The 20,693-nt window shown below is 39.3% G+C and overlaps 1 protein-coding gene across 4 annotated transcripts in view; it reads left to right on the top strand.

Annotated features, from left to right (window-relative positions):
- KLHL32 (kelch like family member 32) overlaps positions 1 to 20,693 on the top strand; it is a 217,667-nt gene that overhangs the window by 120,150 nt on the left and 76,824 nt on the right. For all 4 annotated transcript variants that reach the window (XM_003922918.4, XM_074397683.1, XM_039467803.2 and 1 more), the window contains one exon: positions 16,610 to 16,708. In XM_003922918.4, the coding sequence (XP_003922967.1) occupies positions 16,610 to 16,708 (99 nt within the window). The remainder of the gene's footprint in view (positions 1 to 16,609; positions 16,709 to 20,693) is intronic.

The following is a 20,693-nucleotide window of genomic DNA, read 5'->3' as shown; positions in this document are numbered from 1 at the left end:
GGTGCTTTTAGAAAATCAAAAAACAAAAACCAAAGAAAACCCAGCCTGATAATGAAGAGGAGAAAACATCAAGACCCTTTTATAAAAAGAAGACCCCTGCTTAGAAAGTGGAACTTCTGGCCGGGCGCGGTGGCTCAAGCCTGTAATCCCAGCACTTTGGGAGGCTGAGGCGGGTGGATCACGAGGTCAAGAGATCGAGACCATCCTGGTCAACATGGTGAAACCCCGTCTCTACTAAAAATACAAAAAAAAAAAATTAGCTGGGCATGGTGGTGCGTGCCTGTAATCCCAGCTACTCAGGAGGCTGAGGTAGGAGAATTGCCTGAACCCAGGAGGCGGAGGTTGCGGTGAGCCGAGATCGCACCACTGCGCTCCAGCCTGGGTAACGAGCGAAACTCCGTCTCAAAAAAAAAAAAAAAAAAAAAAGAAAGTGGAACTTCTAGCACCAAAGACCTTAGGAATAAGCCTCTAGAAATTTGAGTACCTTAAGACTCAAATGGAAGCAAATAGGACTGAGAATTACAGTAAATTTTATTGTTTAACACTCAGGCTATGATGTTGTCAAGGAAGATAGACTATATGCCAAGGACTGTGATACATACCTTACATGTGGTGGAGCAAGGGTTGAAACCTAGTTAGCTTCCTCTTACTTTCCAAAGAGCCATCCTTCTGTTCTATCCCTTGACGACTGATGAAGAGATTGCAGAAACCCAGTGAGGAGAGGAACTCTGCACCAAATGATAGTGACATTTATAGTCCCCTGTACAACTTCCCACTTCCAGGCATTGCTAACTCTGTCAGCTGTGAATCAATTATGTCATATCTGGGCTTCTGAAGAAGGATGCCTTGGTATCTGTGTTCTCTTGCATTTCTCTTTATTATCCAATAACTCCAGCCCTTGGCTTCTCAAAATCATAGAAGAACTCATCTCTTGGGGGACATTCACCCTAAATACCTTTGACCCAGAGAATGCTTCAGTACAATCTTTACAAGGAAATATTTTATAACCATTACTATTCATAATCTGAAGCCTTTTAGAAATCAAGAAAACTATGATCCTCTGTTAAGGGAAATATTATTTTAAAAATATTCAGTCAGTTAGAGGTTTCACATAGTAACTATTTTTTCTGATTGTCATTTGGTTCCCTAGTAAGTTGTCTGTTTTATATGGAGTCCTGATAATCCAAGCACTGTGCATTACATTTGATGATCATTAACACTGTATTCCCCACAGCAGAATACTTTTCTCTGGAGGCCTGAGCATCAGGCCAGGCAGCAGAGTGACAGGAAAGTTAACTAGATCTGCTTTCTCATGGACCATCCCTTCAGGGGTAGATGTGTCAATTTATATGGAGAAAATCCCTATCAGATTTACTTATAAACATAACCCAGTTGAGCTAAATGGTAGCACATGGAAAAAACATGGGAGAACATTTTTTAAATGTTTCTCTCGGGAGTAGTATTAAGACAATTCAGTGGTTTAAATGTTTTAGCTTCACAATTCTTTCTTTAGCTGGCAATACCTACCTGGCAAGTAAAAGGCCCCTGAGGCACCTCCACTGTGCCCTGGGCTCTGGAGGGTATAGAGTGAAATCCACATTCTAAGGAAGAATACAGTAGCCCCCTTATCTGCAAGGACTATATTCCAAGACCCCAGTGGATGACTGAAACCTCAGTAGCAAACCCTGTATATACTATGTTTTTTTCCTGTACATACACACCTGTCATAAAATTTAGTTTATAAATTAGGCACAATAAGAGATTAACAATAATCACTGATAATGAAGTAGAACAATTATAATACATTAGCATCTATTTCTTATTTTAAGTAAAAATAAACACAAACACTGAGATATTGCCACAGTGATCTGATAACCCGGAGGGCTGCTAGGTTATTAACAGGCAGAAAGCATCTGCAGTGAGGATATGCTGGACAAAGGAATGATTCACGTCTTGGGTGGGACACAGTGGGATGGTGGGAGTCTGCATCATGCCACTGAGAATGATGCATAATTTAAAACTTATGAATTCTTTCTAGAATTTTCTATTTAATATATTTGGACTACAGTTTACCATGGGTAACTGAAACCATAGAAAGCAAAACCATTGATAATGGGTGGGACTACTTTATTTTGAATTTTGCAGAAAGTAACGCTTCTCTATGCCTGAGTCCATAACTGGAGCGTTGACATGGAAAGTTCGAGAAGTGTGAAACAACAGGAAGTTTGAATTTCATCAGTGACTTTTTTGCTTTCTTGGATCTGTTGAAAGTAGTTATTTGCCTTGGAGGAGATTTTCTCTTTTATGAGTGCATTATTTAAACCAAAAAGTAAGCAGACTAGTCGGCTTCCTGTTTGGGGGGTGAAGTCTTAGAATAGGAACAACTTTTTTGGTCCCAAGACCTGTCTCTTTCTCACAGAGAACGGCTGATTTAGGTCAAGTCATGTAGGAGGGCCTCCTACCTGTAGGGCAGGGTCAGTTCTAAGTGACAGTCTCTGCTTCACGCCAGTCTGTTCTCCTTTATCAAATTTCTGTGATGGCCAGTCAGAATGTGCTCAGAGTATAGTTTGTGCTGCAAGAATTATGAAGCCATTAGTTCAGCAGATTCTTGTCTAAAATGCCTCTGTGCAAAGACGTTTAACTGTATCCACTGTTCTCAGGTCAGCTTTCCAATTCAGTATGTTTTAATTTTTGAAATAGGTATTCTTGTTTTTCCCAAATAAGTTACAAGTTTATGTCTTAACTATCTTGCAGTCACTTGTCAGAAATACAATGCCCACCCCCACCACACAATATCTGATTTGGATGTTGAGACTGATAATGCCACACACCTCAACAGAATATGAAAAGGTTTATTCTTCACGTAATGTAGCTTTCTGGAGAGAACAGGGTGGCTCCTAATCAGGTGCAAAAATGGCTTCAGGGGGCCCCAAGGTCTAGCTGGCTTTGGCTTTTGTATGCAGGCAGGGGCAAGGGCTCTTCCCACAGGCAGGACTAGTGTATTTTAGAGAGAGTTTTCAGGCTTTTTTTATACCTTTGCCCAGATGTAGGGCGAGCAGGGAAATAGGGAAAGGCGGGGCTTGAAAGCCATCAGGAGTGAAATAACAAAAATGGGGATAGACTCTATTACATTAGCATTCTACTTGAGTAATAGGCACATTTCCGGCACAGATACTTTCCTTTGGGACATTATTAAACTCAGTCACCTAATGAAAACACAATGTGGGCTGGGTGCAGTGGCTCACACCTATAATCCCAGCAATTTGGGAGGCCAACGTGGGCAGATCACCTGAGGTCAGGATTTTGAGACCAGCCTGGCCAACATGATGAAACCTTGTCTCTGCTAAAAATACAAAAATTAGCCAGGTATGATGGTGGACACCGTAATCCCAGCTACATGGGAGGTTGAGGTAGGAGAATCACTTGAACCCAGGAGATGGAGGCTGCAGTGATCCAAGATCAGGCCACTTCACTCTAGTCAGGGCAACAAGAGTGAAACTCCATCTCGGGGAGTAAAAAAAAAAGAAAGAAAGAAAACAAAACCCACATGTGTTTGAACAATATTCTTGCAGCATTTATAATCTTTTCTGGCACCAGTTCTGTGCTGAGGAACCCACTGTGGGCTAAGGTGCCTGAGGTCATATGTACAGATCATGCACACTGGTAACACTGTGAGGGTCTCCAGATATCTTAGATATTTTTAGATGACAAGGATGAGTGTGGCCTCTTCTGTGGTTTAACCCCATCTTCATTGTGTCAAAATCCATTCAAATGAGCTGGATTTGTTGTTCTTTCCTCCAGTCTCCAAGTCTCAGTACCTCCCACCCTACCCCACTGCCAGTATTGGGAATAGAAAAAGAAATATTTCCTTTTTATTCTTGATAATGGTTTTATTGTCATAGGTGGGTCAATAAACAATCTTTCTCTGACATTTCTCCAAAGTAAAAATGGTGAGTATCCAGTAATTCCAAACAGTAGATCAACCCTCCAGTTAACTCAGTGGTTTTGCACTTCGGTGCACTTGTTTATTTTGAATGTTTCAACAGAAAGTTCCATTGTTACACATTTTATAATTCGTGGTGTTCGTCTGAGATTTTTCATTTGCCACGGTGGGTAAACAGCACTGAAGTAATTACAACTTGGTTTCGTCTTGATCTTGGGAATTTCTGAGTGTTGACTGCATTCATAATCATTTCCTAAAGAAACTTTGATCCTTCCTTTAGGTGCTCCCTCAAATCATCTTAGTGGAGGGAGATTAACCGTTTATGTAGTGGGGAGACTTACTTCGTTCCTTAAATATCGTAAGAAGATATCAGCCTATTGATGGATTTTTAAGTACATGAACTTTTTCTCTTATTCAGAAAAAAAAGAACAGTTGTATCAAAGGATTCTCAGAAGATATGCAGTCTATTAATCTGGCTTGGTGGTTCTCAACCTCAGCTCTCAGTCCTTCATATAAAAAGATCAACTTTACTATCCTAAAATGAAATTTCAGGACGATATAACCTACTTAAACAAATTGCTCTAAGCATCAATAGAATTCCCTAATCATTTATAAAAGAACAAATAAAAGAAAGAAAGTTTGTGTTTAAAATCCTTTATATTTCGGTATGTACATGCTGGGGTACAACCCTTCCAAAAGACATAATGGAATAATCACCTGTCTGCACCTGTAGGGAGAATCACTGTGATCAGGGCAGCAGATGTAGATGCAGACACAGACTGCTGAATGAATGTTCTATTGGCAACTCAGATACCACAAGGGCACATCCCGGATGGCATGTGTCATGATTTTCCAAAATAATGGACAACTCTTGGTATTATAAAATTCTAAACAAAACAAAGTAACAGTCTTCTTTTGGTTTTTATGGTGGTAGCATTCCTGGAAAAGCCAGTGTATTTTGACAACGAACAGCAAAGAATATGTTTATATGTAAAACAGAGTTAGGTCCGGGGCTTCAATCTGTATAAACAAGATTTTCACTTCTGTGCACACCCAGCAGGGCATTCCAACATGTAGGCTGTAGGTCAATCCTTGTGGTGGTGACTGCCCTGTGTATTGCCTTGCGTCTAGCCTCCCAGCCACTGCCCAATAAAGGCCAGTATTACCTGCCCACCTGAGATGACCAGAAATGTCCATGCAAATTTTCACATTTTCCTGAGAAGGTAGTATTGACTTCATTGAGAAGGACTTCTCAAATATCTTAAATTTTATACCTAGATCAAACCCAAAAACTAAATGTCTGGGTCTTAAATAATCTCTTTATTAACTCACTTTTTATGCAGTGTTCTAAAAAATATACTTTTGATAGTTACTATTAGAAGTATCATCAAGCAAATCATTTAATAACCCTCTTAATGTCTACAGGGAAATTTTCATTACATCTCAGGGTCTGAGAAGCTAGAATTCTCCTTAGTATTTTCACCTTTTAATCTTGCATTAGGTTATATTTCTTTTTCACTTTTGATGCTAGGAAGCATAGAGCCATATTTGTGGCCCACTTATAATAGTTATGAGGATGGATACACACACACACACACACACACACACACACACACACTCACACACACACCCCTACCCACCCACCATCTCCTGACCTCATATTACTTTGTTCTTTTCTCTTGCTTTGAGTTGTTTTGTTTTTGAGGTGGAGTCTTGTTCTGTTGCCAGACTGGAGTGCAGTGGTGCAATCTCAGCTTACTGCAACCTTCACCTCCCAGGTTCAAGCAATTCTCCTGCCTCAGCCTCCTGAGTAGTTGGGACCAGAGGTGCATGTTGCCACACCCAGCTAATTTTTGTATTTTTAGTAGAGATGGAATTTCACCATGTTGGCAAGGATGATCTCGATCTATTGACCTCGTGATTCACCTGCCTTGGTCTCCCAAACTGCTGGGATTACAGGCATGAGCCACAGCGTCCAGCCTTGAGTTATTTTTATTCTTAATATTTAAATGCTTGTAGTGACTCCTCAGATCCTTTTTGAAATGAGACCGATAAGATAGTAAGTATATAGACTGAATAAAAAGATTTGATACCTCTTTCTGAATGTTTTTGGAATACCAGAGGCATCTGAGTGTTAGTTGCAGGCATAAATAGAGTGGTGCTACAGCCCATTAGTTCTGCCTATGAAAATAAAGTGCCCCCGGATTCCCAGCTTACTCCGTAAATAAATCCTTCCACACATTTCCTAAATATTTTCTGTCCTTGTTTCAGCACCAAAAATAAGGGTACTGCAAATTCTATAAAAAGAAATTACTTTTTTATCTTTGAAAATGAAAAAATAGACCCCAAATTTTATCAAATTATTAAGAATAAAAGTAAAACATATTTTCACCCAAATTCTCACTTATATATGTTATCTTTCTGATTTCTTGAATGCTCATTTTCTTTGGATGCCCATATGTCTATGTGCTTTTGTAAAGATTTTGTGATTATAATTTACTTCAACTTCTTTTCAGGAATTAGATAAGGTATTAGTATGTTTGTTTTTAAATTTATATACTATGCATTTTATTTATATACTATGCATTTGCATACATAATATAAATTTATATTATATATTATAACTAATACTATGCATTTTATTTATATACTATGCATTTTTTATTTATATACTATGCATTCATACATAGATGTTTTGTAGTCTATACATATACCATACATAGACTACACAGTATATACATAGACTACACAGTATATGCATAGCCTACAAAATACTTTATTGTAGTCTTTTCTTTCACTTTTCCTTAAAGATTCTTAATAAGGAATTTTTTTCCTTAAAATAGAATTCTTGAGCCCTCTGCTGGAAGCATTCAGTATTTGTATGAAGCAGCAGTATATGGGAGTTTTACAATTCTAACTGTAAGTTTTTTAAAAAGAAAACAACTTGATAGCAAAAATATGTGGTCATTGTAATATCAGGATAGCTAATTTGCTAAACAGTACTTTTAAGAAGATTTATATTGGAATTATGTATTCCATTTGAGTAAAATAATGATGAGAACATTCAAATATTAGATATACTGTTAATTTGTGAATATTTTATTTTTGTGTATTGCATAAAAACCATCCATTTATGTTTTATTCTCAAATTGAGATTTATTAATTCAGCAAATACTTAATGAGCACCTACTATGTGCTAAGGACTTACTAGGTGTTAGGGATGCATTGATGAGAAAATGCATATTAATGCTTTCTCACAGTAGGTCAAACTGTGATTGGAAATGCCAGATCAACACACCATTGCATTTTTAAGAAATGGATTAGCAGGGAATCTGAATTATTTGCATGTGTAGCATAGAAAAATACCTGTGTATGTTTGACGCTTCAAAAGTTACGCTAATTCAGATAGGAGAAAGGATAATTGAGTTGTAGTACTTTCTCGAGTACTGCCTAAAAAATAAGAGAGTAATTTGCATTATACTTTGCAGGAAACAAAAAGATAGCCATTTATTGTATGGTAATTGAATAGATAGATATAGCACCTTAAAAACTAATGATAGCTATTCATCTCTATGTATCATGTATCTGTCAAAGTAGGAACAAGTTGGCACATCCCAAAAAATAAAGCCACAGATATAAGAGGGAATAAAACTTGATCCAGCCTGTGGCATCTTTGGAGAATTATTGATTGAATCCAACTGTAAGAATCAATTCTGCTGATTGTCACTGGAGAAAGTCACTGTTTTCACTTCAAATCCATGACTCCAAATCTCAGACAGATACTCAATGCCAGGCAGTGTTAATCTGTTTCCCTAGTAAAGTTGCTTTTTTCCTCTTCTTGATGAGTTTCTCACTCCCTCTCTTTTTAAAGATGTTCCCCTCACTAATGTACCTCCAATATACACATCAAAAGGAAAAGTCACTGTCCATTGAGAAAACAAGCAGACAGGAAGATCTTCTCTTCTTACCATTAAATTCTCAACCCTCCCTGTTTTTGAACTTATTCTGGGTATTCCCCTCTTTTACAGTGGGAGGGCTATCCCTGAAGTGTCAGAGACTAATCTCCCCATGTAGGGTCTGGATCCACTCTCTCCTACTCTGCCCAGTATCACTCCTGTCATCCTGTTGCTGTTTCTTCTGTCATCAGTTGTTTCTCCTCTATTGCGTCATTTCCACAGCATAGAAACACTCTCTATTGCTCAAAATCCCTTTATTGCCAGGCGCAGTGGCTTACACCTGTAATCCCAGCACTTTGGGAGGCCGACATGGATGGATCACTTGAGGCCAGGTGTTCAAAACCAGTTTGGCCAACATGGTGAAACTCTGTCTCTACTAAAAATTCAAAAAATAGCCCGGGCATGGTGATGCATGCCTGTACTCCCAGCTACTCAGGAGGTTGAGGCGGGAGAATCACTTGAACCTGGGAGGCAGAGGTTGGAGTGAGCAGAGATTGTGCCACTGCACCCCAGCTGGGCGACAGAGTGAGACTCTGTCTCAAAAAAAAAAATCCCTTTTATATTTCTGTATTCCCTTTGAGCTATTTCTTTCTCTGCTTCTTCTCACATAGCAGAGCTCATGAAAAGTGTTACATGAAGTTACTTTTCCTCATTTTCACTCATTTATCACTCACTTTTCCACTCCAAGTCTGGAGGCTTTCATCTTCATCATTCCACTAAAACTGTTGTTGACACTCACAAATATTGCCAAATCTGATTAAATACTGTGACATCACAGCTTCATGCAACCTAGCAAGCCTGCCTATTTTCTCTTGGCCTTTGAGACACTGCTCATTGCGGTCTCTTATTCTGTGCCACCACCAGCCTTCCCATCACTCCTTCCCAGGTAGCTTTGCTTGCTTCTCCCCTCTCTGCAAGCTTCAAATCCTTCCTGCTTCAGAACCCTTCTGTTTAATTCAACTAGCTTCCTTGGTGATGTCCTTCAGACCCAAGTTATTTGGTATGGACAAATAACCTGCCATTATCTTATGCTATTGACTCCCAGCCCCTACCAATAGTCTAGATCAAGGATCAGCAAACTTTTTTGTGAGGGGCCAGATAGAAATAATTCAGGCCATATAAAGTTTCTGTTATGACCAGGTGCAATGGCTCATGCCCATAGTTTCAGCACTTTGAGAGGCCAAGGCAGGAGGATCGCTTGAACCCAGGAGCCTGAGACCAGCCTGGGCAACATAGTGAGATCCTGTCTCTGTTTTAAAAAATAAACCAGGTTTATTTTGCAACTACTCAACTTAGCTGTTGTAGCATGAAAACTGCCAGAGATAAATATGTAAATGAATAAGCATACCTATGTTCTAATAAAACTCTATTTATACTAAAATTTGAATTTCATATAATTTTCATGTATCACAACATATTACTCATTTTTGGGATTTTGAGGACTGTTTTAGAAAGTTAGTATTCTTAGAAGTTAGTACCTCCAAAATTAAATGAGTATAAATCTAACAATATATGTACCAAAAAATGCAGTTTTTCTATATGAGCATCTTTTTATATGCTAATTTGCCACCTATCTTCCTTGGTGAGGTGTCTGCTCAGGTCTTTTGTCTGCCATTTAAAATATCATATTGTTCATTTTTTATTGTTGAGTGTTAAGAGTTTGGGATATTTTGGATGACACTCCTTTATCAAATGTATCTTTTGCAAATATTTTCTCCCAGCCAATGGCTTGTCTTCTCAATCTCCTAATAGTGTATTTTATGGTGCAGAAGCTTTTAATTTTAATAAAGTCCAAGTTATCAATTATGTCTTTCATGGACCATGTTTTTGGTGTTGTATATAAAAAGTCTTTGCCATACCCAAAGTTATCTAGATCTTCCTCCGTGTTACCTCATAGAAGTTTTCTAGTTTTGCATTTTACATCTAAGTCTGCAATCCATTTTGAGTTTATTTTTGTGAAGGGTTTGAGAGCTGTGTCTAGATTGATTTCTTTGTATGTGAGTGTCCAATTGATCCAACCCCATTCTTGAAAAGACTTTCATCCATTATTGTTATATTATCTGTAATATTATCTATGCTCCTTCATTGACCATATTTATATGAGTTTGTTTCTGAGCTCTCTTTTCTGTTCCATTGATCTGTTTCTCTCTTCTTTTGCCAATGTCACAGTGTCTTGATATAATGGTAGTTTTTTTAGTAAGTCTTCAAGTCCTCCAAATTTGTCCTTCAATATTGGATGAGCTATTCTGAGTCTTTTGCTTCTTCATATAGGCTTTAGAATCTGTTTGTTAATACACAAAAAATACCTTTGTAGGATTTTGAATGAGATTACATTGAATCTACAAATTCATATAGAGTCTTTTTATCCACAAACATGAACCATCTTTCCATTTATTTAGTTTTTCTTTGATTTCTCTCACCAGAGTTTTGTAGTTTTTCTCATAGAGATATGTGCTAAGTCCCATGGCCAAATGCCCTGATTGCCTACCCAATATTTATTTCCTCTTTTCTCTTTATATAGAACTCTAATTTGATTTGGGACAATGGTGCATCTAGTCATAAAAATTTAATTTCCTAGGCTCTTTTATAGCTATGTGTAACAACCCAGCCAATGAGATGTAAATGGGAGTCTTTGATAAGTGTTTGTAGGAAATTATTATTTTTCTGACAAACATTGCCAGACTCAGCTGACAAAAGTTTTTTGTTCTTTGCCCTCTCTTTTCTTTCTGCTTTGACTATACATGCAATGTCTGGATGTATGGCAGCCAATTTGAGACCATGAAACCACAGCTTAGGATTTGCCAAGCAGGAAAATAAAAGGAGGCTGGTTAGTTGCCACTCTAAGCTGCCTAATCCAAATGTTATTGGAAAAATAAGCCTCATATATGTGTAAGCCATTTTGTTACATATAGGCACACACAATTGTAATGATATACAAGCATTTTCTTGGTTCATAAAACCAGTTTTTGAGGTAGAAATCATGACTTTCATTGTACAGGTAAGGATACTGAGGCACCTGGAGTGGAGCTGTTCTCCCAAGTTCATTCTGTCAGCAAGCGTAGGAGCCAGGATTTGAAATGAGAACAGCATGACCTGGAACGTGTGGGCTTAGTTCACCAGACATCTGTGGAGATCCAGGAGATTAATTCCAGCTTGAGATTGAGATGGGAGAAGATCTTGCCAAGCTTTGTATAGGGGGCAGGTTTAGAATTGCAGCTTGAAGAATTAGTAGATTTTGACATACAGAGATTGAAGAAATGAGGAAGACGTTGAAAATGGAGAGCAAGGTATTGACTGAGTGTAGAGACTAGCTACATGGTGAGGATTTACAAATACATCCCTCAAAAGTTTGAACTCTCTGATTTATGGAGAACTACTGAATTCTAGCCAGTATGTTTCAGATGGAGCATTTCACCAGACATATTTATGAACATTTCCCAATATGATCACAACATTTAGAAAGTGGAATTCATGTGTTTTATTGTCCTTACTTGAACTATGTTTTCCTTTCTTAAAAATAAACTTCAGGTGTCAGATATAGATGTGCAGTGTATGATTCAATTTAGAAAATTATTTTCCTTTAAATGGGTGCCACCTTGTGGATAAAAAGTCCTTAGTGCAGTGGTTGTGGAACTAAAACTAGATTGGTGGCAATTTCTCATAGCTAGCTAGATCTTATGTTTCATGTTCCATCTGTAAGAATTCTGTCATAAGGAACTTTATGCAAAATATTTTATGTTTTGAATATATGATCATTTAAAAGCTACTTATGCTGTTGTATCCAGTTCATTTGATGATTATAAGTTCAAGATTCTGATAATTTGCCATTCTGTAATACTATACAGGAAAAAAAAACCCCAAAGAAACAAAGTATAAAGGAGGAAATATATTCATTTATTCTCATAAATAATATTAGACCACTCTAATCTTCAGTTGTACATGTGCTTACTTTGCTTGCAAAAGCGTGTTCATGTGTGCACATTGTACGTGTTTATTAAAGACTTTAGTTATCTGACTTTAGCATGCTCAAATCCTTAAGCACATAAACCAAGAAGCGAGTAATTTTTAAATCTTCTTATGCAAGAAATGAAGAAGATAGCTTTGAAGACCTGAAGATACAAATTTTTCTGAAGGTGCCGACTTACTTGTTCACAGGTAGGAAAAAAAGGTCACACTGAGACTTACTATGGCTGTTAAAGGCAGTCCCTACCAGCCACCAATCCAAGAGGCAAGGTAAAAGGGAAGGGAAAATAAAGAGAAAAAGAAGACAGAATTGAGAGAATGGACACCTGATGAGGAGGATAAGCTGAAGAAGGAGGGGCAGGGACACCCTGGGGACTCTGGGCTGTCCTGGCTCCCACTGCTCAATCCCAGCTCCACCCTCCCAACCCCCCCCCCCCCAGTGAGGTGTGGGCACTGACTGAGGTGGCCCACGTTATCATCCCCTGTGCAGAATCTCACTTCAGGTCCCATTCCCTTCCTCCTTCACCAGTTTCTGGCCCCATATTCTTCCTGAGGACCAGGAGTCCCAGTCTTATGCAATTTAAAAGGCCTTTGTTGGGGATTATGCAAATTTACCTGTCTACTACCAACCCTGCTTGGATTGGTAACCAGAGAACATATTGGCAGAGTATTCAAGAGTGCCTCCTACCAGGAGAGTGATTGGGCCACCTCATGACTAAATTCGGACATAATTTCTCTTACCAGGTACCCATACCCTTCTCTTGCCCTTTTACACTATTACTTTGTCACACCATTCTCTGTCACCCTAAGTACAGCCATTGGTCGGTTCTTATCCCACCCAAATGAGTGTAGAGTTTCAGCATTGGGAATAGGGATCAGCTGTGGCCCTCTCCTCATTGATATGACCTTGCCTGCTACAAGGGACAGGAGAGGCTCCTGAGCCAGACCCAAGTAATAAGATGTGATCATCTCATTATTTGGTGAGGTGAGGCTAGAGGTGATCTCCCCTCTAGCACTGTCCAGCTCCCTCATTCGAGAACAGCCCCTTGTGTTCTTCCACCTGGAGGTCAGGCAGAGAAAGAATCCTCTTTACAGATGGGCCTGTGAACAAGAGACATTCATGCCCCACCTAAGCTTGCCCCTGGTTGCATCAAAACCTGTTTGCAAATCTGGAGAAGCCCCAGCTCTACAGATGAGCTCCACCCAAGCAGGTGAGCACCATTGAGGGTAGAGGCAATGCCCAGCCTAGTTTGGCTTATTTTAGGGTTCCCCTCCCCCTACCCCCCACTGCATTCTGGACCACTTGGCTTTATGCATCTAGCATTTTCTTGATCTCTTGTTTTTAAGACATTTGGTCTTGTCCACTGTTTATGCTCCTAGCTGAGATGTTATGGACACCCGATGAGGATAAGCTGAAGAAGGAGGGGCAGGGACACCCTGGGGACTCTGGGCTGTCCCCGCTCCCACTGCTCAATCCCAGCTCCACCTTCCCAGACCCCCTCAGTGAGGTGTGGGCACTGAGTGAGGTGGCCCACGTTATCATCCCCTGTGCAGACCACTTGGCTTTATGCATCTAGCATTTTCAAGTCACACTCCAGATGGATGAGTGACTGGATGTGCCAGGCCACTCACATAAGCACATTAGCTTCTATTCCCACCCTGTGTGCTCCACATCTCAGGGAACATCCCTTCCTTCCTGCAGGTGGTCCTTGAGTGACCCTTCTCCCTATCTGTCCTGGTTTGAGTGTCAGACGACATGTTGGGTATGTTTCTGAAATACCTAAATACAACGCTTGGCAGAAGTTAAATGCAGCTGTCTTAACTGTCCTCCATAAACCTGTGTGTTTGAGATCCCTTTTTTTCTGAGGTTGTTCTTTTGGCTAGTCCTTCGAGGCAGATGCCAGATAAATTCACCACACTGTAAATCATGAGGAGGTTGGACCTTTGTTTTTATTACTGGCCAAACATAAATTCCCTAGAAAAATATATTAGAACAGCCGGTCGCCAAAGAGCAACAAAGCTGAATTAAAAGCCTCGAGTACAGTGAGGTTTGCAAACACTGGTTCTGTTTCCATAAGTGAGAACAGCTGTCCTGGTGGGGTTTCTTTATCCAACCCTTTAAAAGCACTTAGAGATTTTCTGTGCTAAGGCATATTTTAGAAAAACTTACAATGAGTGGAAGGAAAAAAACTGCAAAACAAAAAATAAAGGACAAAAACAATCCCTGAATAGGTTTTTCATGGGCAGGCTTCTGGAAGTCAGCCTGCTGGACGTGTAACACATGCTATGGAATATTCATCTTGTCTCTCTATGATCTCTGTCTTTGTGTATGCTATTAGTGAGCCTTGGAGGTTATCACGAATACCAGTTGTGTGAAATGAGTGCAACTGACAGGATTTAAAGGCTAAAACCAACCTTTCTAATCCCTCTATTCCCCGTTCTCCTCCTTAGGCCATGCCTCTTCTGCAGGACTGTATGACATCCGTGCTCCTCTTATGGGAGCTGCACTAATTTCCTGAATGTCAGTCAAAGCCGCCTTCCTTGAGGAGCTGTAGAAATCCGGGTTTCTCTTTCTGACTAGATGGAAAAGGAGCTATAAAGATTTTTCAGAACAAGATGAGTGTTGGTAGCTTTGCCACATTTGCTTAACATCTTCACTTCTTTACTTGCTAGTTTAGAAAAAGAGAGTCCTTTTTTTCTTTCTTTTTAATACTATATTGCTTAATAAAATTAGTTAAAATTGATTCTAACTTAAAAATATGTGTAGAGATCAATTAATTCATCAGTATTTTTATTAACGAACTTCATGAATAGTGAGCAAGAGCTATGTATGCTGGACATTGTTCTAAGTGCTGGGGATACAAACTTAGCTCCTGAAACTTATAGTGAGCAGAGAAAAATAAGTAAATAGGCAAAAAGATGTATAATGTGAGGTGGCAAGCACTATGGTGAAGAATAAAAGTTAGGAGCTAGGGAATAGTGGCTGTTCAGGGGTGGGTTACTATTGTACACAGGATGGTCAGGGGAGGCATCTCAGGTAAGGCGGTATCTGAAGGATATGAGGGAGTGACCCAGGCAGAGCAAACAACTGGTTGTAAACACCAAGGTGCTCAGCATATTCAAGAACTTTTTAGGTTATAGTCAAGACCTTTTGGATTTTATTTTTAATGAGAAGGAAAGTCATCAGAAAGTTCTGAATAAAAAGTGATTTCATAAAATGATTTCATTTGTGTTTTTAAAGAACCGGTTTGGTTGATATTCAGATAGTGTGAGGGAACAAAGGAGAAAGCAGTGCAGCTAGTTAGGAGTCGATTACAGCTAAGTGTAGGAAGAGGAGTAGATTGGACTAAAGCTGTGATGATGGAAGTCACGAGCAGTGATTGGATTCTGAAGCTATTTAAGATAAAGCCAATAGGACTGGCGTATGGATTGGGTATAAGGCCTACGGAAAACAATAGTCAAGCATAACCCTGAGGTTTTAGCCTACCGTCCAGTAGAAAGAGAACCTATAGTGATGCGGGAACAAAAGGGACGATTGCAGGCAGAAGGGGTTGGGATCAAGCACACAAGTGGGTTGTTGGGAAGAGCAAAAGGTACTGATACAGATGCAGGCAGATGGGTTGGTAGATTTGGTGGTACCATGAAGTGAAAATCTGGAGACAGGAGGAGGAGTTGGAGGCTTGAGAAAGGAGTGTGGTGAAGTAGTAGAGTGGAAGGGTGAATTGACCAGTGAGTGTTGCTCATGCCTCCTGTGCATCAGAGCCACTCAGGACACTTATTAAAAGACTAGTTCCCTCACCCTGAAACTTTCTGATTCAGGAGGTCTTGGAGGCACCCAAGAGTTTGCAGTTTCGTAAGTTCCTAGGTGATGCCAATGCTGCTGGTCCAGAGACCAGACTTCCGGAAACACTGGGCTGGGGAAATGATTTAAAATGGAGGGTCAGGGCATCACTACAGGCCTCCTTGCACCTGGCACTAATGCATGCAAATTTTGTCAACATGATCATGTGCCTTTTTCCAGCCCTGATCAGCTGCTCAAGAGTTAGCAGCAGCAGGTAAATAATTGGACTTAACTAAATAAAGTGAAGTGTTGATATCACCAGGATACTTGGAAGGTCTTACCTCTATGTGATGCCTTTGTATTCTGAAATTGTTAGTTGAACATCTTTTATTTTAAATAGAAAGAATAAGAGAATCTGGGACAGAGAAAGAGGAAAATGGAAGTTTATGGATGAAGTTAACTGTTGTAGGACTTAGAAGTAAAATGGAGTAATATCCACCTCTGGTCTCATATGGCAAGGAGAAACATATGCCCCTTACCCTAAAATACCTGCTTCTGTGGTATACTAAAGAGCCAAATTCGGAAATATACTTTCAAAAACTAAAACTCAATCCTTTGGTATTTTATAAGATTATATCACAAACTGAATTTTAAGAGGGTTATGTTGTTCTTGACAATATTTATAACCTCCTATAAAAAATAAGTAGTTAAGTGCAGAGCTTCACACACCAAAATGATTATCAGGACATGCCGTAAAGAGAAAATTAGCTGTTAGAGTAAGGGCCACAGCTCATTAACCAGAACAGGAAGAGAAGAACTGACTTCCGTGAAAAGGAACAGTGTTAATTGAAATACAGTATGTAAAGCAGCAATTTAAGTATACTATGGTATATCTACATATGAAGCAGTATTATATTAATTTTTAAGTGTAACTGATCGTTTTCTTTTTGTTAAAAAAAAAAACAGATTCTACTGGAGCCAGGTGTGATCCAGGATGTGCTAGCAGCAGGCAGTCACCTACAGCTGTTGGAGCTTCTCAATTTATGCTCCCACTATCTCATCCAGGTACGTGAGCTTGCATCCTGCTCATACACCCTTCACATTCCTTTCCCCACAGTCATAAGCTGTCCCTCACCAACTGGAGCTGAATGACAGGTAAAGTGGGGGTGGAGTGTGGGCTGTGGCAGTAGAGTTTCTCCAGGACACAAACTAAGAGGCTCCTAGGAGGGCAGCTGCAGCTCTTGCATCCAGTTACGGAAGTGGGAGTTTTCCTCCACTCTCCTGCCCACCTTAGGTCCCCAAGACCCTTGAGCAGCCAGTTAACTCAGTGACCACACGCAGGGTTCTCTGTAGGGGACTGGGGAGGTGACACTGAAAGGAGTCATAGTCCAAAGCAATATTGTCTGGTTATGGAAATAATCACAGATGTAAGAAAAGACCAATAGTTATTGAAGATTTCAGTAACAGTATCTAGTAAACCACAAAGTCTTATGTAATTAATTACCATGTGACCTTCCCAGGCAGTAAATGCTGGAGAAGGGATGAGTGATGTGCACATTCTTCCCCTGATTTGCTGGTCAGGAAAGGCTCCATGAGAAGGAGGGAGATAAAACTTCGGAACACCAAGCACTGACTATGTATTCACCATTGTTTCACATTCAGTCCTCACAATAACTTTGCAGATTTTTATAGATTTAAAAAATCAGAGACTCAAGCTGTATCCAACTTGCCTGAGGTAATATGGTTGGTAGGATTTTCTGATGCCAAAGACCATTTCTTTCTTGGATGAAAACTCCTTGTTAGGTAGGAGTCTAAGGGGCATCTCAGGCAGACAGCATGGCGATGAGTCTCTTGGACTTTGCAGAGCATTACTAACTAATTTCCAACTTTAGGATCCTCCCGTTTCCCCCACTGGTGTCACCTTCACTTGCATTTATTATACCATTAAAAATTAATTTGAAGAAACAATACATTCACACAATTTAATTCCACTGTCTTTGTGCATATGACATGATATTAGTGAGCAGATGAGTTTTGTTTTCCTGCCCAATTACTTTATTTTCCTTTTAAATCATTTTCTCTAATTTTAAATATATACTTTCATCATTGACTTCTGTTACCTCTTAGGTAGTTTACAAAGCTCATGCTCATCTAGCATCTTATTTAATCTTCCCAGCAACCCTGAAAAATAGGAACCATCACTTCCCAGGGAGACAGTGTGAGGAAGGTCAGCCATGTTCACCCGAGGAAAATTCAAATACAATAGATGGGATTCTTATGATTATCTCAGCACATTTAATCTGACAGTAAATGGTTAACACTTTTTTACTTTATTTTCCTTTCTTTCCCCTCAATATTGTTAGGTGGTATGAGAAAGCTATTTTTAATCCCTTTCTGCTTGTAGTAAATGGCAATCATGTAGAAAGGTTATAAGACTTCAAAAGTATGTGTTTGACTTGTGAAATCGAGATTACTTTTATTTGACATTTCTACATCAAATATTACAACTTGGGCTTCATGCATCATCACCTGATTCACTTTCCCTGTGGCAGATAGTAATCAGGGATGCATGTTGACACAGTTTGGTTGGTGTTAGTTATCATGATGCGCATTATAAACGGTGTGTGCATGCAGGGGGGTGTGGGCATACCTAAGCCTGTAATTTTCTGTAAGTGAGAACCCCAGATGAACAGTAAACAGTCATGGGTATTTTCCCCATCCCGTCAGATAGGTGATTTGAGATACTAAGTGACTTATATACTTTGGAATTTAACTTCTACATTTCATTATTTTGCTGAGGTAAAAATATAGCATGCCCACAGATATATTTTGTGGGCAGTTATTCAGGCTTCTTGAATAGTGGTTGAAACTTTCACTGTCTTTTCACAAATGTTTTCATTTTGTCATGTAAGTTTACTTTTTCTTTTTATCTGTGATTATTGCAAAATGTCAAACTTGTAGATGGAAACTTTGACTATATGAATACTAAATCATATACCCTTATTTCAGCCTTTAAAAAATATATATCCTGCTTCTTCCTTAGGATTATAAAAACCAAAGGCAGGGTCAATTTAATCTACTTTTATATTTTGCTATAGTCTCATAGCTATATCTATTTGCTATTTTTTGGTAATTTTGTTCAACTGATTTTTAATTTAATATGGGACTATTTCATTGAATATATAAAAATAACATTTTGTTAATGTGAAAAATTGCCAGTGTTTAAAATGTACCCAGAAATCGTGCCCTATCAATCAATGCTGATACATTCTCCATCTTTGTGTGGTACTTTGTCAACTAGGAGTTTTTGAAACCGCTCTCTTCACTAAGATATCTTGTAATGTTTTGTTGTTCTTAAAATGTCATTCTTTCTTTGGTTTCTCTGCCAGAGGAGTGAAGGGAAGGCCTGCTCAAATATCCCATTGACCTCCAGGGCTCATTACACAGTATGTCTGAGGAGAACCCTTGATGAAAGCTCCCTGAGCCTCACCAGCCTGCAGTTCCTCTGAACATGTAAATGGTGCTGCTGCCCTCCTGAAAAGGAAAGGGACACCTGGCACTATGTGGGCTCCTTTCTCTTGCATTTCCTCTGGCAGGCTGCTGAGAGCAGGAACCCTAAATTGCAGGAGCAGTGCTCCTCTGTGTCAGTGAGCTATTGAATTAGCCCCCTAATTGGCCTTCTCATGGGTTCTCAAAGCATGTTTATGGGAATAAGGAAAGCTGGGCAATGAACTTGACACTAATTGATGGGGTGTGGAGTGTTTTTGCCTTTCTTTAGGCTCCCATTATTCTTGCTTATAGGATATAGTCCCCTATGAGCAGTGTGCTTGTTTCTAGCCTCAGTCTGTGGTACACCGTGGTTCCCAGAGCATCACTAGCTTTCCCAGGAAAGGGAACCACATATATTGAGGGTCTATTCATGCTGAGTGTTTTCAGGGACTCCCATTTTCACTGCTAAGTCACCCCTTCATACAGGTGGGCATTGTTTTCTTTTTACAGATGAAGAAACTTAAATTCAGAACTAGGACGCTGATCTGGCTTGAAAACTTTCCTTAGCTACCCTGATCATCATGCAGGTGGATTATTTCACCAACAGAAGTCTTTAGCCTCATCTTCAAGTCCAGGCCTGTTCCTCCCTAGCCTCATCTCCAGACATAGTGCTTTTTCTAGCCTGCTTTTTCTGGACCTTAAGGCAGATTTTTCATATTGGGATTTGCCATTAGGGGAGAAGACTCATTGGTGGAGATCCTCAGTGGCAGGCAGATCCTCTCAGTCTCCTTTAGATTTTACCAAAGGGTAGGAGTGGGGAAAACTTCACACACAGACACAGACACACACACACACACACACACACACACACACACACAGTCCTTTGCCTCTGCTGATTCACAATGCCATAACATAAGAAACACTGGCAACTGAACTTTCTGTTACATTTCCTGCAAGTGATGCATCAGAAGCTTTGATGGTGTCTCTTTTTTTGTAGTTAGCATTCCAAAAAAAAAGTTTATACATTTTGCATCACCTTTTCCAAATATATTCTATTGTTTTATTAACAAGCAGTCTTTATGATCACCAAGTATCATTATCTTTATCATAACACGCAATCTAAATGTATTGAAAAAAAAAAGAACCATCATGTAGACTTTCCAAATAAAACCACCAAAGTACTGAATACACAACTCCCTTTTTGATAGGACTATAGGTCTGATACCTATTGCTAGACAGCAGGTGGCAGTGTGAATCCACCAGAATTCAGTAGTTAATTTAAAGCAAAAATCAGAAAAAATGAAAAGAAAAATTATTTATTTTTCTACATATTAGTCTTCTGACCTAATCAGTAAAAAAGTCATTATTCACACCACACTGGGCAATATACATTGTAATTTTTAACATATAATAGGAAACTCTTAATGTGTTCACAGGAAATACAGTTTTGTCTTGGGCTGCTGTGGTCATTTATCAGCTCACTTTGTGAAATCACTCATTTGTTCTAATTTGAATGTAAATGACTTTAAGGTTTTACAAATAAGGTGACAGACTCACATAA

The sequence above is a fragment of the Saimiri boliviensis genome, chromosome 4 (genome assembly GCF_048565385.1).
Source record: "Saimiri boliviensis isolate mSaiBol1 chromosome 4, mSaiBol1.pri, whole genome shotgun sequence".
NCBI lineage: Eukaryota > Metazoa > Chordata > Mammalia > Primates > Cebidae > Saimiri > Saimiri boliviensis.
The sequence above is the reverse complement of the archived record's forward strand: the minus strand, read 5'-3'. Positions and strand labels throughout refer to the sequence as shown.